Below are 16,776 nucleotides of genomic sequence, written 5' to 3'. Positions count from 1 at the left end.
AGAGAGGAGTATTTAGTATTAGTTTTGTGTTTCCTAATAATGCAACACATTTATTAACATACATCACAATAAAACATTTTGTTAAAATAAAAATAATAGAGATGTCCGATAATGGCTTTTTTGCCGATATCCAATATTCCGATATTGTCCAACTCTTAATTACCGATTTCGATATCAACCGATACCGATATATACAGTCGTGGAATTAACACATTATTATGCCTAATTTTGTTGTGATGCCCCGCTGGATGCATTAAACAATGTAACAAGGTTTTCCATAATAAATCAACTCAAGTTATGGAAAAAAATGCCAACATGGCACTGCCATATTTATTATTGAAGTCACAAAGTGCATTATTTTTTTTAACATGCCTCAAAACAGCAGCTTGGAATTTGGGACATGCTCTCCCTGAGAGAGCATGAGGAGGTTGAGGTGGGCGGGGTTGAGGGTAGCGGGGGGTGTATATTGTAGCGTCCCGGAAGCGTTAGTGCTGAAAGGGGTTCTCGGTATTTGTTCTGTTGTGTTTATGTTGTGTTACGGTGCGGACGTTCTACCGAATTGTGTTTGTCATTCTTGTTTGGTGTGGGTTTACAGTGTGGCGCATATTTGTGACAGTGTTAAAGTTGTTTATACGGCCAGTCTCAGTGTGACCTGTATAGCTGTTGACCAAGTATACTTGTATTCACTTGTGTGTGTGAAAAGCCGTAGATATTATGTGATTGGGCTGGCACGCAAAGGCAGTGCCTTTAAGGTTTATTAGCGCTCTGTACTTCTCCCTATGTCCGTGTACCACTCCGCACAGCGGCGTTTTAAAAAGTCAGAAATTTTACTTTTTGAAACCGATACCGATAATTTCCGATATCACATTTTTAAGCATTTAGCGGCCGATAATATCAGCAGTCCGATATTATCAGACATCTCTAAAAAATAAGTATCTCATTGACTCATGATTTCAAAGTGAATCATCTAATTGTACAATGTGAAAATGACAATATATTTTACAGTAAAAAAACAGTGGTACTGTTTTCCATATACAGTAATACACCATAAAACAACAACTATACACTAAGAATTCTAGCCACAGAGCAGCCTGATTTTTATCGTAAAAAAACAGTTGTACCCTGTTTTCATTTACAGTAACACGCCGTAAAAACAACTATATATTTTAATTTGAAAAAAATAATTAGCTGCTCAATCACTAGAATTTTAACGCTAAAACAGTGGTACCATTTTTTCAAAATTACTAAAAAACATCAATTTTGGTCTGTTTTTCCGTTCCTGTTCACTGAGCATTTTGATTTTTTGTTATATGAAATATAAAATGAAAGTCAAACCGTTTTTTAGATGCAGTTATTACTGAATATTACACCAAAAAAATAACCGTTTTTTTAATTAGTTTTTTTGTTTTTTAGAGTGAAATTCAAATAATCCAGTCGTTTTTTATTTCCATTGTTGTAAAGAAAATTCAATGATCAAAGAAAATAATGCACTGTCCCTCGACACGCTTTTCTTTGCAGTGGTCCCCAACCACCGGGCCTTGGATCGCACAAGAAAAAAAAAAAAAAGAATAAATAAATAAACATTTATTTATTTTTAATTTTTTTTATTAAATCAACATAAAAAACACAAGATACACTTACAATTAGTGCACCAACCCCAAAAAAAAACCTCCCTTCCCCATTTACACTCATTCGCACAAAAGGGTTGTTTCTTTCTGTTTTTAATATTTCTGGTTCCTACATTATATATCAATATAGATCAATACAGTCTGCAGGGATACAATCCGTAAGCACACATGATTGTATTTTTTTATGACAAAAAAATAAAAAATAAATTTACTTTTTTTTTAATTAAATCAACATAAAAAACACAAGATACACTTACAATTAGTGCACCAACCCCCCAAAAAACTCCCTCCCCCATTTACACTCATTCACACAAAAGGGTTGTTTCTTTCTGTTTTTAATATTTCTGGTTCCTACATTATATATCAATATAGATCAATACAGTCTGCAGGGATACAATCCGTAAGCACACATGATTGTATTTTTTTATGACAAAAAAATAAAAAATAAATTTACTTTTTTTTTTAATTAAATCAACATAAAAAACACAAGATACACTTACAATTAGTGCACCAACCCCCCAAAAAACTCCCTCCCCCATTTACACTCATTCACACAAAAGGGTTGTTTCTTTCTGTTTTTAATATTTCTGGTTCCTACATTATATATCAATTTAGATCAATACAGTCTGCAGGGACAGTCCGTAAGAACACATGATTGTATTTTTTTATGACAAAAAAATAAATAAATAACATACCCGTCCCCGGTCGGTGGGACAAATTTTCAAGCGTTGACCGGTCCGCAGTTACAAAAAGGTTGGGAACCACTGGTCTACGGCAGGGGTCGGCAACCCGCGGCTCTTTAGCGCCGCCCTAGTGGCTCTCTGGAGCTTTTTCAAAAAATGCATGAAAAATGGAAAAAGATGAGGGGAAAAAAAATCTATTTTTGTTTTAATATGGTTTCTGTAGGAGGACAAACATGACACAAACCTCCCTAATTGTTACAAAGCACACTGTTTATATTAAACATGCTTCACTGATTCGAGTATTTGGCAAGCGCCGTTTTGTCCTACTAATTTTGGCGGTCCTTGAACTCACCTTAGTTTGTTTACATGTATAACTTTCTCCGACTTTCTAGGACGTGTTTTATGCCATTTCTTTTTCTGTCTCATTTTGTCCACCAAACTTTTAAGGTTGTGCATGAAAGGTGAGTTTTGTTGATGTTATTGACTTGTGTGGAGTGCTAATCAGACATATTTGGTCACTGCATGACTGCAAGCTAATCGATGCTAACAGGCTATTAGGCTAGCTATATGTACATATTGCATCATTATGCCTCATTTGTAGCTATATTTGAGGTCATTTAGTTTCCTTTAAGTCCTCTTAATTCCATGACACACTAACTGTATGTAATATGACTTTTATTTTTTTGCGGCTCCAGACAGATTTGTTTTTGTATTTCTGGTCCAATATGGCTCTTTCAACATTTTGGGTTGCCGACCCCTGGTCTACGGTAGATACAGGTAAAAGCCAGTAAATTAGAATATTTTGAAAAACTTGATTTATTTCAGTAATTGCATTCAAAAGGTGTAACTTGTACATTATATTTATTCATTGCACACAGACTGATGCATTCAAATGTTTATTTCATTTAATTTTGATGATTTGAAGTGGCAACAAATGAAAATCCAAAATTCCGTGTGTCACAAAATTTGAATATTGTGTAAGGGTTCAATTTTGAAGACACCTGGTGCCACAAACTAATCAGCTGATTAACTCAAAACACCTGCAAAGGGCTTTAAATGGTCTCTCAGTCCAGTTCTGAAGCCTACACAAACATGGGGAAGACTTCAGATTTGACAGCTGTCCAAAAGGCAACCATCGACACATTGCACAAGGAGGGAAAGACACAAAAGGTTATTGCTGAAGAGGCTGGCTGTTCTCAGAGCTCTGTGTCCAAACACATTAATGGAGAGGCAAAGGGAAGGAAAAACTGTGGTCAGAAAAAGTGTACAAGCGATAGGGATCACCGCGCCCTGGTCAAGATTGTGAAAAAAAACCCATTCAAAAATGTGGGGGAGATTCAGAAGGAGTGGACAGCTGCTGGAGTCAGTACTTCAAGATCCACCACCAAGAGACGCTTGAAAGACATGGGTTTCAACTGCCGCATACCTCGTGTCAAGCCACTGTTGACCAAGAAACAGCGCAAAAAGCGTCTCACCTGGGCTAAGGAAAAAAAGAGCTGGACTGCTGCTGAGTGGTCCAAAGTCATGTTTTCTGACGAAAGCAAATGTTGCATTTCCTTTGGAAATCGAGATCCCAGAGTCTGGAGGAAGACAGGAGAGGCACAGGATCCACGTTGCCTGAAGTCTAGTGTAAAGTTTCCACCATCAGTGATGGTTTGGGGTGCCATGTCATCTGCTGGTGTCGGTCCACTCTGTTTCCTGAGATCCAGGGTCAACGCAGCCGTCTACCAGCAAGTTTTAGAGCACTTCATGCTTCCTGCTGCTGACCTGCTCTATGGAGATGGAGATTTCAAGTTCCAACAGGACTTGGCGCCTGCACACAGCGCAAAATCTACCCGTGCCTGGTTTACGGACCATGGTATTTCTGTTCTAAATTGGCCCGCCAACTCCCCTGACCTTAGCCCCATAGAAAATCTGTGGGGTATTGTGAAAAGGAAGATGCAGAATGCCAGACCCAAAAACGCAGAAGAGTTGAAGGCCACTATCAGAGCAACCTGGGCTCTCATAACACCTGAGCAGTGCCAGAAACTCATCGACTCCATGCCACGCCGCATTAACGCAGTAATTGAGGCAAAAGGAGCTCTAACCAAGTATTGAGTATTGTACATGCTCATATTTTTCATTTTCATACTTTTCAGTTGGCCAACATTTCTAAAAATCCCTTTTTTGTATTAGCCTTAAGTAATATTCTAATTTTGTGACACACGGAATTTTGGATTTTCATTTGTTGCCACTTCAAATCATCAAAATTAAATGAAATAAATATTTGAATGCATCATTCTGTGTGCAATGAATAAATATAATGTACAAGTTACACCTTTTGAATGCAATTACTGAAATAAATCAAGTTTTTCAAAATATTCTAATTTACTGGCTTTTACCTGTAAATGTTGAGACAGCCCTGTAGTACAGCGTCCCCGCCACACAGTGGCCATTGCGCCTACTTGTGTTGTCAGCTGACCAATTGCTGCACGAAGAAGAAGCAGAAAGCCCGCCCCTCCTCCAACGCTGCTCTAAAAGCGGTCGTGAAAAATATTGCAGGAAAAAAAAACACTCGTCGAAGGCCTATCTCTTTCAAGAAACGTCACACCAATCTGGGACTATTTGTGACTTTGAAGTTGAGCGTCCGCAACAGAATAATAATCGGGTGAGTTTAAATGTCTGTCTTTAGTTTCGAAGTGACAACACGGGCGAGCATCGACGAGCTAGGCAGCGCTAATGCTAACTCCAAAATGGTGGCTTCATGGTGCCCCCTAGACTACTGTCAGTCGGCTTTGACCAACTCTATTGTACACTTACACTTTTGTGTAGAGCCCTGAGTGGACCATTTTGGGGTTTACAACGAAAAAGAACGCGTTTGTTTGTCGGTGCTGATAATCGAGGGTTGCTGTGACGTCACCGTGCGGACGTGCCGGCTGACAGTCGATAATGGCGGACACGCCATTATCGACCAGTCTATACTCTCGCGTTTCCTGAAACAATCGGATATTATCAGTAATTCGTAGGTTTCTTATCTTGAATTATTGATGGTAACTAGTTCAACTGAAGTCGGCGCTATAAAAGTGATGCTTTTGTGCGGTCAACAGTGTAACACATTATCACACAATACATGTGCATTCAATTCAATACAACTGAAACTGTTTTCTGCTGATGCCATGTAGTGTAGACTTAAGTCAAAGGTCATGCGTGTTTTGTGCGAGAGTGAATGTTGTTATCAGTTGGGAATGTTTACAGCTGATAAGACCACGCCCTTTGCCCGACCGGACACGCCCACCCGAGCTGCTGACGACTAACATTGCACTTGCAAACAAATATAGATGTCAGCGAGACGGACACTCAACGTGAGGGCGACCACTTTCTGAACCAGTTCAGGGCAGTCAACTTGATTTGTGCTGCAAGTAATTTTGCCTAACTTTAAGCCGCTTATAAGGGGGGGGAAAGCTTTGTTCCATCCATAAGGTCAGCATCGACCTGTACAAATGACATAAATGTAGATCAAGTCCCTGATGCTGCAGTTCGGCGAACACCGTACAATTTTCTTCCGGTCACACGTGTCATGTTTTGTTTTCCTCCTCACCTGTCCAGGATGCCGACAGCAGGTAGCAAGCTGAAGCAGTGCCTGCTGGCCCAGGATCAGCTGGAGAACGCCATCAACGCCGTCATCAAGACAGAGCAGCAGCTCAGAGAGAACGCCAGGGAGGTGAGTGCCCTTCAACGAGTTTTGTGTTGAACTCCGCATTTTTGTGTCGCTGACGAAACACGAGGTCTCAGCACAGTCAATCAATGTTTATTTATACCGTATTTTTCGGACTATAAGTCGCAGTTTTTTTCATACTTTGGCCGGGGGTGCGACTTATACTCAGAAGCGACTTATGTGTGAAATTATTAACACATTACCGTAAAATATCAAAATCGTATAAGATTTCATGGGATTTAGCGATTAGGAGTGACAGATTGCTTGGTAAACGTATAGCATGTTCTATATGTTATAGTTATTTGAATGACTCTTACCATAATATGTTACGTTAACATACCAGGCACCTTCTCATTTGGTTATTTATGCCTCATATAACGTACACTTATTCAGCCTGTTGTTCACTATTCTTTATTTTTTTTAAATTGCCTTTCAAATGTCTATTCTTGGTGTTGGCTTTTATCAAATAAATTTCCCCCCAAAAAATGCGACTTATACTCCAGTGCGACTTATGTTTTTTTCCTTCTTTGTTATGCATTTTCGGCCGGTGTGACTTATACTCCAAAAAATACGGTATAGCCCTAAATCACAAGTGTCTCAAAGGGCTGCACAAGCCACAACGACATCCTCGGTTCAGATCCCACATCACGGCAAGGAAAAACTCAACCCAGTGGGATGACAATGAGAAACCTTGGAGAGGACCGCAGATGTGGGTGACCGGTGCAATGGACGTCGAGTGGATCTAGCATAATATTGTGAAAGTCCAGTCCATAGTGGATCTAACATAATAGCACAGGACTGTTATTTCCTTTCATTCTGACAAATGCCTGCCCAAAGTGTAATGCATCAACTTGACTCTATTTGAATACATGTGCAAAGAATGTCTCATTGTAAAAGTCCAAACAGATCTTTCTAGAGCAGCAACCTTTTTGATCCCTGGTCTCAGCCAAGAATTATGTTTTTTTTTTTATGCTTCATCGGAAGAAACCAGAAGTAGCAACAATGTCGGTTTAATTAACAAAGGCACGCACTCGCTGGTAAGCAAGCAACGCAGGAAGTGATCACTGGTCAGGCACAGTGACACGCTAATGGATAACAGTATCAACTATCAAATTTGGTTTTCTGCCGGTTGATTCATTGCATGGAGTGTGAAGAGAAAGTAAAAAAAAAGAAGAACTTGTGGATAAGAGGAGAAGTGACTCGGACAGTATGGCACTTTTTTGGATTTAGTCAGACCAATGTGGTCTGTAAATGATGCAAGGCAAGACCGCTAATACCACACCAACTTAGATGCGCTCACCTTTTCGAGCACAGCTGTAACTTCCTGGCACTAAACCTGCAGAAAAAAGCTATTCTCAGGGTTTTCTATGTTTACATTCTCACACTTTGCACTATTTTCTTACACTTCATTAAGCATTTTTTACATATTCCTTATGTTTAAAGATTAAGTGTTCAATGTGATTTTAACATTTTGTTGACATTGAGTGTTTTCCATGCTTGTTGACATTTCCTTTCTGCCTCGATAGCTGAGGGATTTTAATTAGAGCAAAGTTACATTTCAAATAAAATATATTTTTGCCAAATAAAACACTGATATGATAGTTTTCAGTCACATCGGCGATGAAAGTGTTATTGTAGCTGGAACTAGTTGATGCATTACAACAGTAAACTCTTATGACTCACATCGTAGTCAGATTGAGGATTTTTTTTGGGGGGGCCCAGGGGGTACCGTATTTTTCGGACTATAAGTCGCACTGGAGTATAAATCGCATTTTTGGGGGAAATTTTTTTGATAAAACCCAACACCAAATGTATATGGTAAGAGTCATTCAAATAACTATAACATATAGAACATGCTATACGTTTACCAAACAATCTGTCACTCCAAATCGCTAAATCCCATGAAATCTTATACGTCTAGTCTCTTACGGGAATGAGCTAAATAATTTTATTTGATATTTTACGGTAATGTGTTAATAATTTCACACATAAGTCGCTCCTGAGTATAAGTCGCACCCCCGGCCAAACTATGAAAAAAACTGCGACTTAAAGTCCGAACAATACGGTATGTGCATGGTGAGCCAGTACAGTCTCCACACAGTATTATCCAGCTTTTATAGACTGAAGTTGAAGCAAAAATGTACAGTCAGTGAAGTGTAGTCCGAGGTCAAAACGTGTGCTTGTTGGCAGCTCTGCTGCTCACTGATGTGATCATGCAATTATATTTCCCAAAATGTTCTGTATTTGTCCTCGAGTTGGCAACTCCAGTTCTTAGAACCAAAACAAATGTCATGTGGCTTTTCATTCCTGCTCACATCGCCCGCAGGAATCTCCAAACAACCAAAGTCCACTGGTTAATCTCCGTAAAGTTTTGGTCATGTGACTAAATCACCTTGCGTTGCTCAAAAGCTTTCGTCGTCTGACGTAACGCACACTAACTCACCGCGTGCGTTTATGGGCTCTCTGACCAGGCAACAAAACGTGTCGTCTTTTTTGTCTCAGGTGCGCTGGCAGCTGCAGAGCTGCGTAAGTCGCCAGCAGGAGGCGCTGCGGTGCCGGGAAGTGTGGCTTTTGAGTCAGCTGGAACTGCTGGAACACGTCAAGGCGGAAACACTGCAGCAGCAGTTGCACCGGCTCCATCGGGTGACCACCTCTTTCTCACTCTCGTCTACAATCCAACTCTCTTTACATTCTGTAACAACTCTTAATTATGTTTCTAACTCCATTCTTTTCTGTCTTTACCTTTTGTCATTAATCTTAACTGAGACTTTTTTTTAATTGAGTCTGTTCTGTTGCGGTGTTGCAGCTGTACGGTCAGCTAGACGTGATCTCACAGCAGCTGCAGAACGCCAACAGCAGCACCGACCTGAGCAATCAGCTGACTAGCTGCATGGACAAGTAAGAATGTGTTTAATTGATATTGACCCATTATCGGCGCTGATATCCGGCGTTTTGTCTGGTTTTCTTTTACAATGAAACTACATCAGCAGGTACGATATATATTCACGTATTACACTAGTATTAAAAAAAAACCTGTATTTTCCGGATTATAGATATCCGGATATAAGCCGCGTCCACTAAATGTAAGAAAATAAATTTTTCCACGTATTAGCTGCACAGGACTATAAGCCGCAGATATATACGTTGTGAAATTATTTATTTACACAGAAAGATTCTGTCAATGTTTATTTACATTCCTTAATTGTTTCCAAACAGTGTTTGTGACATAGGCGGTAATAGGGCTGATCAAACCGAACAGAGGTCATGGTCAAGGACCCGCTAGCTGCACGAGCGAGCTCTCCAATCAGCTAAACAGACTCAATAACTCCACGGTGACGTTTTGGTGAATTTATGAAACCAAAACAATACAAAAAGAATGCCGTTGTAAGTTAATATTACGAACACAGACACCTGTAAAAGTTTCAGCTTCTTAGCCAATGCTTTACAGTTTTACAATATAACTACCGTATTTTCCGCACCATAAGGCGCCCTGGGTTAAAAGCCGCGCCTTCAATGAACGGCATATTTCAAAACTTTGTCCACCTATAAGCCGCCCGGTGTTGTAAGCCGCATCTAACTGCGCTAAAGGAATGTCAAAAAAACAGTCAGATAGGTCAGTCAAACTTTAATAATATATTAAAAACCAGCGTTCTAACAACTCTGTTCACTCCCAAAATGTACGCAAATGTGCAATCACAAACATAGTAAAATTCAAAATAGTGCAGAGCAATAGCAACATAATGTTGCTCGAACGTTAATGTCACAACACACAAAATAAACATAGCGCTCACTTTCTGAAGTTATTCTTCATTCATAAATCCCTCGAATTATTCTCCTTCGTTGTCCGAATTGAAAAGTTGGGCAAATGTGGGATCCAAAATGTCGTCTGGCGCTGTCTCCGTCTCCCTGTCTTGGTGAACGTCACGTGTGTTCGCCTTCTGTCATCCATTGTTCCCACGCAGTTAGCAGTCTAGCTTCGAATGCCCTGTTGACACCAATATCCAGCGGCTGGAGGTCTTTTGTCAATCCACCCGGAATGACGGCGAGTATTGAATTAAGCGCGTAAGCGTGTCTCTTAATGTGATGTTATGAGCTAGCAAATATAACAACTACACTACCCAGCATGCAACGATATTGACGAGCATGCGCGGTAGCCCTGAGAAGCGTTGTTGTATGCTGGGAGTTAGAATGTGGTTATGAGCACGCAGTGAGTAAACGTTGAGAACTCAGTTAACACGCCTCGTCTGCATTATTTATAATTAGACAGACAACACACTTAATAGGAGCCATTTTGGGGTCTTTACATAAACACACAAATAGAAATGAAACGTCACATATCCCAGCATGCACCGCGCGCTTCTTCGTCATCCACTGTTCCCACGCAGTTAGCAGTCTAGCTTCGAATGCCCTGTTGACACCAATATGTAGCGGCTGGAGGTCTTTTGTCAATCCACCCGGAATGACGGCGAGTATTGAATTAAGCGCGTAAGCGTGTCTCTTAATGTGATGTTATGAGCTAGCAAATATAACAACTACACTACCCAGCATGCAACGATAGTGACGAGCATGCGCGGTAGCCCTGAGAAGCGTTGTATGCTGGCAGTTAGAATGTGGTTATGAGCACGCTGTGAGTAAACGTTGAGAACTCAGTTAACACGCCTCGTCTGCATTATTTATAATTAGACAGACAACACACTTAATAGGAGCCATTTTGGGGTCTTTACATAAATACACAAATGGAAATGAAACGTCACATATCCCAGCATGCACCGCGCGCTTCTTCTACGGGGAAAAAAGATGGCGGCTGTTTACCGAAGTTGCGAGACCGATACTTTATGAAAATGAATCTTAATATTTATCCATATATAAAGCGCACCGGGTTATAAGGCGCACTGTCAGCTTTTGAGAAAATTTGTGGTTTTTAGGTGCGCCTTATAGTGCGGAAAATACGGTAAAACAATTCTTACCAAACGTTGTTTGCAGTGATGAATGAAGAATCCATATTAGTTTAAACGCCATAGATCAATACTTCCGGTTCAAGGCACGAAACGGGAAGTACATTTTCTATTTGCAGCGTCTGCAGTGAGCAAACACGTCCAAAAGATGGCGCCATAGCACAAACAGTAACACACCTTTGTAAGTGTGTCTAGCGCAGGGGTCGGCAACCTTTACCAGTCAAAGAGCCATTTTGACCAGTTTCACAAATTATAGAAAACGATGGGAGCCGCAAATTTTTTTGAAATTTCAAATGAAATAACACAATAACCCCCCCCCCCCCAGCAGGCTTGGGGTAGGGGCAGGGTTTGGTGGTAGCAGGGGTGTATAACGTAGCCCGGAAGAGACAGGGCTGCATGGGATTCTGGGTGTTTGTTCTGTTGGGTTAAGGTGCAGATGTTCTCCCGAAATGTGTTTGTCATTCTTGTTTGGTTTTGGTTCAAAGTGTGGCGCATTATTAGTAAGAGTGTTAAAGTTGTTTTATATGACCACCGTCAGTGTAACCTGTGTGGCTGTTGAACAAGTATGCCTTGCTGTCACGTACATGTGCAAGCAGAAGATGTATATTGTATAACAAGTGTTGGGCTGGAACGCATTAATACAGATTGTAGAAGGCGCCAAATGTTGTACCATCATTGCACGCCCTTATTATAGCCATAAGGATGAAAATCGGTGAATATTAATCCCGGGAGTTTTCTGCGAGAGGCACTGAAATCCGGAAGTCCCATGGGAAAATTGGGGGGTTCAGCAAGTACGCTGCTGAGCCGCATCAGAGTGATCAAAGAGCCGCATGCGGCTCCGGAGCCGAGGGTTGCCGACCCCTGGTCTAGCGGGATTGAAAACTTCCGTGTCAGTAGCACTTAAACAAATTCTGACCTTTTTGGGGACAAAATTGTAGATTAGCTTTCCAAAGATATTAATTCTCCAAACGGTTCAATGGCAGTTTCACATTTACTTACTATTACAATCCCAGAATTTGAAGGGGTTAAAAATCTATGTAAATAAAGTTTAGTACGCCGCACTTTTCGTAGGACAAGAAGATGATCGAAAATTTTCTCCCGAATCTTAACCTGGTTTTTGCATACTGTCTAGGTTATGGTATGCATCAAAGAGGACGCAGTGAGAAGGTCAGCAGAAGGTTCTTGGCCTCCATCGTTCATTCTTGTCACTGTGTTGTCATCAGGTTGTCCTCTCTGAGTCTGGTGCCAGAGGAAACGCCTGAGATGAGCTTCGATGCAGATTCGCGCTCCCTGAGGGACGCCATCACTTCATTTGGCAGCATCACTGCCCAGGTAGCCCACGCTTTCACTGCTCATCAAAGAACTGAACGTGTGAGGAAGTAAGGATGCAGTCGATGAAAAGTTGACATGTTCAAGGACTTGAGTCATTACTGTTGTATTGATATTGTTGCAAAATATTATTATTATGATGATTATTGTTATTGCAGTTATTTAACAGCCAAAAGATGATCAACATACTGTTTGTGCAGAAAGTGGAGGGTGGAGCTTGGGGCGACTGGCTGCTGGAAAGCCATCCTATTGGACGTCAGGTCAGCAAGGACTCTCAGGATTGGCTGTCACCAAAGGACAAAGCAGTGGAGGCGGAGTCAAATGCGTTGCAAAAAGTAATAACTGAGGTTTTGTAATCCAGTTCAAAGTAGGGCTGGGCTTAAAACTATCACGATGTAAATTTATATCGGTCCAGATCAGTGATTGATATTTTCAATGACCTAAGGAAAATGAAGAGCAGGAGAAAAAAAAAAAGAAATGTAAACATTTTATATATGAAATGTAAACATGTTTATCTAAAAAGAAACCTTCATTTTGATTCAAATCCCTCAGCTATCAAGGCAGAAGTGAAATGTCAACACAAGCATGGAAAACACTCACTGTAAACAAATTATTAAAATCACATTGAACACTTAAAAATAAGATCTTAAAATGAAGGTGCAAAAATAGGGAACTTGTAATAAATGCTTCATAAAGTGTAAGAAAATAGTGCAAAGTGTGAAAATGTAAACCAAGCAACCTGAGAACTATTTTCTGCAGGTATCATGCCAGGAAATTACGGCAGTGCTCTAAAGGGCGGCTAAAGTGGTGTGGTATTAGCGGTCTTGCTTTTCATCATTTACAGACCACATTGGTCTGATTATGGCCCCTCAAAAAAAATACAAAAAAATGTCCAGGTGATTTTCCTTTGATTCACAATTTCTTCATTTTGACTTTCTCCTCTCACTCCATGTAAAGAATCAAGCACCAGACAAGCAAACTTGATAGTTGATACGATTACCTGTCACTCCCACTGATCAGTGATCACTTCCTGCGTTGCTCGGTTACCATAGTGCGAGTGCCTTTGTTCATGCCACCAACCTCGCTTCCATACGTCCACTTTCTTCCCGCAAAGGAAAAAAATTACAGAATGTTTTATCGATATTGATTACGTGTCTATTGCGATTGTATGTATCGTTTTATTGCCCAGCCCTAGCTCACAGCACTCCCTGACCATGAATTGTGACGCTGACATGAAATATGCTGAGTCATCATTGTCCTTGTGCAGACCTCCTGTCCTGTCCTTGGGTCTGTGGACTTCCTCAAGGCCTGGGGTCAGCTGCGAGACCTGGAAACATGGCTGCTCCGGGACCAGAAGCCGGTCACCCGGCAGCGCAGCGCCAGCAGCTGCAGCTCCTCCTTCTCCATCGAGAAGATTGACGAGTCCGACCTGCGCGACTACCTCCAGGACGATGACCTCAGCGAGTGGCTGGTGACTGCGCCTGCCGACGCCGCCGAGTCTGACGCTGAGCGCTGGCGCAAGCTTCTGAAGCCTTTCTCCGAGCACTGGTCGTGCGACGACTGGCTGGCGGAATCGAGCCGGCAGACGTCCGACTGCACGTCCTGCTGCCAAACCACAAAAGCCCTGGAGATCGAGAACTTGGGCGAGCTCAAGTGCCTGAAGACCCCGCCCTCCCCTACAGACGCCATTCCAACGCTGCAGGCGTGGCTTCAACAGGCGGCGCCGGTCCAGCAGACGTGTCGTGCCAACGAGCGGTGCTCCAGCTACTCTGATTGCGTGTGCGACGAGAACTGCGGTAAAGAAGCTCTAAACGCGTGGCTGCTGCAGCACGCTGCGCTTGACAAGAACGGCGTCTCTGTTGCCGACGCCAACAACACGTCGACCGACACCTCCCATGCCTCGCCCACTAGCAAGAATGTGCCACCCGCACTGCACCATAGACAGCAGGAAGAGAAGGTAGGTAAAGTGCATGCGATGATGATGATGATGATGATGATAACAGGAAATGGAAGAACAAGGTGTGTTGTCTTCACAGGTTCAGGCCATCTTGGAGGCGTGGCTTCATCCTTCAAACCCCTCCCTGCACACCACCACTTTGTTCCAAAGCCCTCTGGATCCAGAACTCTGGGTGCTTCCGAACAACTCGTCGAGTCCTAAAGCGACTTCTGCGTCCGAGCAGGACGATAAATGGCTGCTAAAGAAGAAATCTCAGGTAGCGGAGTGAAAGATTGGTCGTGACGTGCAAACAAGACTTTTTCTCTGACAGCTCCGCTCTCCATTAGGAACATTTGGTTTTGGCCTCTGTCCGCGACCTCTTTTCCTGCATGAATGTGGGCGGGGACAAAGAAAAATGGCTCCACAAGGCTCCTCCTCAGGTGAGTGACAGCTGGTCTCAATAGGTCGTCTCTTGCACACATATCGTATTTTACAGTGTACGATTTCTGGCCTCATTGTAGTATGGATATTATTAAAAAATACCAGCAGGGTTTTTAATAAACGCCTATTAACAGTATGGAGGTGAATTTGGATCTTAAATACAAACGTTTTTTTTGGACAACAAATATATACGGAACTGAGTTTTTTGTGAATATTCTATAAGTTTGTGAGCAAAATTTGTGTTTTGAAAGTTCAGTGAAGAAATGAAAATCAGTGTTTAAAAAAAATGTATAAAAAAAATTCTAATTGTATAAAAAGAATCATTGTGTAAAATATTCAGTGCAGAAAAATTTGTTGCACAAAACTCAAGACTCACCTCAGTTAAATTTTTAAGACAAAAGCAGCTGATTAGGTAGTTTTGAGATCGGATCGATTGCTTCAGTTTTGAGCAATGAACATCTCTGCACTGATTTTCAAACACTGAATTTTTAAACACACACATTTTGCTTACACATTTGTATTCAATGAAATTGTCAGCGTAATTTGATTTTGTAAAAAAATGTGGTCAAATTTTTATTCACTGAAATTATCAGCGTATTTGATGGAAAAAGAAATATATATATATCGGTTCACAAAATTTAAATGCAAAAAATTCAGTGACATGAATTCGGCATTAAAAAAAAAGAAAAGTATTAGACACAAATGAACCTCCATAGATGAGAAGACTTGAGGGTTAGGGTTAGATATTTCCGTGCCAATCGTGCAGCCTTAATGTGCATAAGTTGGAGCTTTTCAATATTTCTTTGGAGCGTGTGACAAAATAACGGCACAATAATGGAGATTAGACAACACCAGTGACTGTAAAACTTGTTTGATTGGAAAATCGATCATAAAATTAGCACATTTTCAATGTTTCATTTTTTAATGTGTGTTTAGAGGCCAAAATTATGTATTTTGTGTTCCTGTTTAGAACAACACAGCCATACTAAATTGTTTAAAATATTTGTTCTATGTCTATGTCCATGCATAAATATAGACGTGCTTTTTACATTTCAAAAAAGATCACTCATGAAAATGAAGAGCAGAGGACCAAGGCAGATGCTTTGTGGAACTCCACAGTCTAATACCTTGCATAAAATAAACTCATACCTGTTACTGTTAGTCAACCAGCTCTCCATCCAACTAATTGCATTGACCATTCGCAGTCATGCTAAGCTCGCTCCCGCTTTCTTTTCTTCCAGATGTATTGACGAAGATGAAGATGAGGAGCTTTCTTCTGGCCTGCGTCACTTTATTGCTGCTTCGCACACACACAATCTATTCAAACCTGCAGCCTTCTTCCTGTGGCATCAGCGTTTGCTTCCTGCAAAGGTTCTTCAACTTCCCGCAAACCGGAAGTCAACTCTTTGCGCATCGATCACTTGGTCAAGAATCAATATTTGTGAATCTCGCGATTGGATAATTTCAGTCTTTTTCACCAATAACATCTTGAAAGGTGCTAGCAAAGTGTGTGTCAAAGTTCAACTTTCTATGAAACATTATTTTTGCATTAACATGTATTCTGCCTGGTTGAGGGTCTCATTGTTTCCTTTACTCTGCTGCAGAGTTTTAACTCAGTTATTTTATTCTAAAATCAATTTAAATTGTCCATCTCTTAGATTTCCTTTTCAGTGTCTTTCAAGCCCTGGATGAAAGACCACCAATGATTTGTTTTGTTGGGTTTTATAAATGCCGAGTGATGTCATCCAAGTCTTTGCTGTGAATCTCCACTCTTAATAAAACATGTTGACATCAACACTGGTCACGTGACGACTTTGTTTTTGAAGCAGCCACTGTCAAAAGTTAAATTGTAGTGTTTACATAAACACAAACAATGTTAGAAACTTAATCAAGCGTTTTGATACATTTTAAAATACCTTCCCTAATTCAACGAGAATTTTGTCCGTCTGCGGTTTCCGTCAAAAGGGACTATCTGCACAAAACCTCGCGATCTTTCGTGTCCGTCAACGGCCAATCACAAGCGATTTTGGAGCGAGCTGCGCAGGAGCTGCACCAATCAGAGGCGGCGTACCACTCCGCCACGTCTGTCCCGCCCCCGCGGTGCTGCTGC

General features: G+C 41.2%; 1 protein-coding gene across 2 annotated transcripts; it reads left to right on the top strand.

The window, feature by feature from the left end:
• The first annotated feature begins 4,749 nt into the window (after positions 1-4,749).
• ncoa4 (nuclear receptor coactivator 4) lies at positions 4,750-16,461 on the top strand. Of its 2 annotated transcripts, none has more exons than XM_061966933.1 (10): positions 4,750-4,958; positions 5,897-6,011; positions 8,508-8,648; positions 8,812-8,903; positions 12,184-12,292; positions 12,490-12,624; positions 13,557-14,246; positions 14,326-14,502; positions 14,573-14,665; positions 15,908-16,461. In XM_061966933.1, exons 2-10 carry the CDS (start codon positions 5,898-5,900, stop codon positions 15,914-15,916), a joined length of 1,560 nt encoding a protein of 519 aa, XP_061822917.1. In that variant the 5' UTR covers positions 4,750-4,958; position 5,897; the 3' UTR covers positions 15,917-16,461. The 2 variants fall into 2 exon arrangements, with proteins under 2 accessions (XP_061822917.1, XP_061822924.1); XM_061966940.1 differs by lacking the exon at positions 4,750-4,958 and adding an exon at positions 5,615-5,770.
• The last annotated feature ends 315 nt before the right edge of the window (positions 16,462-16,776 follow it).

This window comes from Nerophis lumbriciformis, linkage group LG02 (genome assembly GCF_033978685.3).
Source record: "Nerophis lumbriciformis linkage group LG02, RoL_Nlum_v2.1, whole genome shotgun sequence".
NCBI lineage: Eukaryota > Metazoa > Chordata > Actinopteri > Syngnathiformes > Syngnathidae > Nerophis > Nerophis lumbriciformis.
This window is presented reverse-complemented; position numbering and strand designations above follow the sequence as displayed.

Coding starts and splice junctions, on each gene's coding strand:
- ncoa4 (XM_061966933.1), top strand. CDS start 5,898: ATGCCGACAGCAGGTAGCAAGCTGAAGCAGTGCCTGCTGGCCCAGGAT. Junction 6,012..8,507: donor TCAGAGAGAACGCCAGGGAG/GTGAGTGCCCTT, acceptor TTTTTGTCTCAG/GTGCGCTGGCAGCTGCAGAG. Junction 8,904..12,183: donor CTGACTAGCTGCATGGACAA/GTAAGAATGTGT, acceptor TGTTGTCATCAG/GTTGTCCTCTCTGAGTCTGG.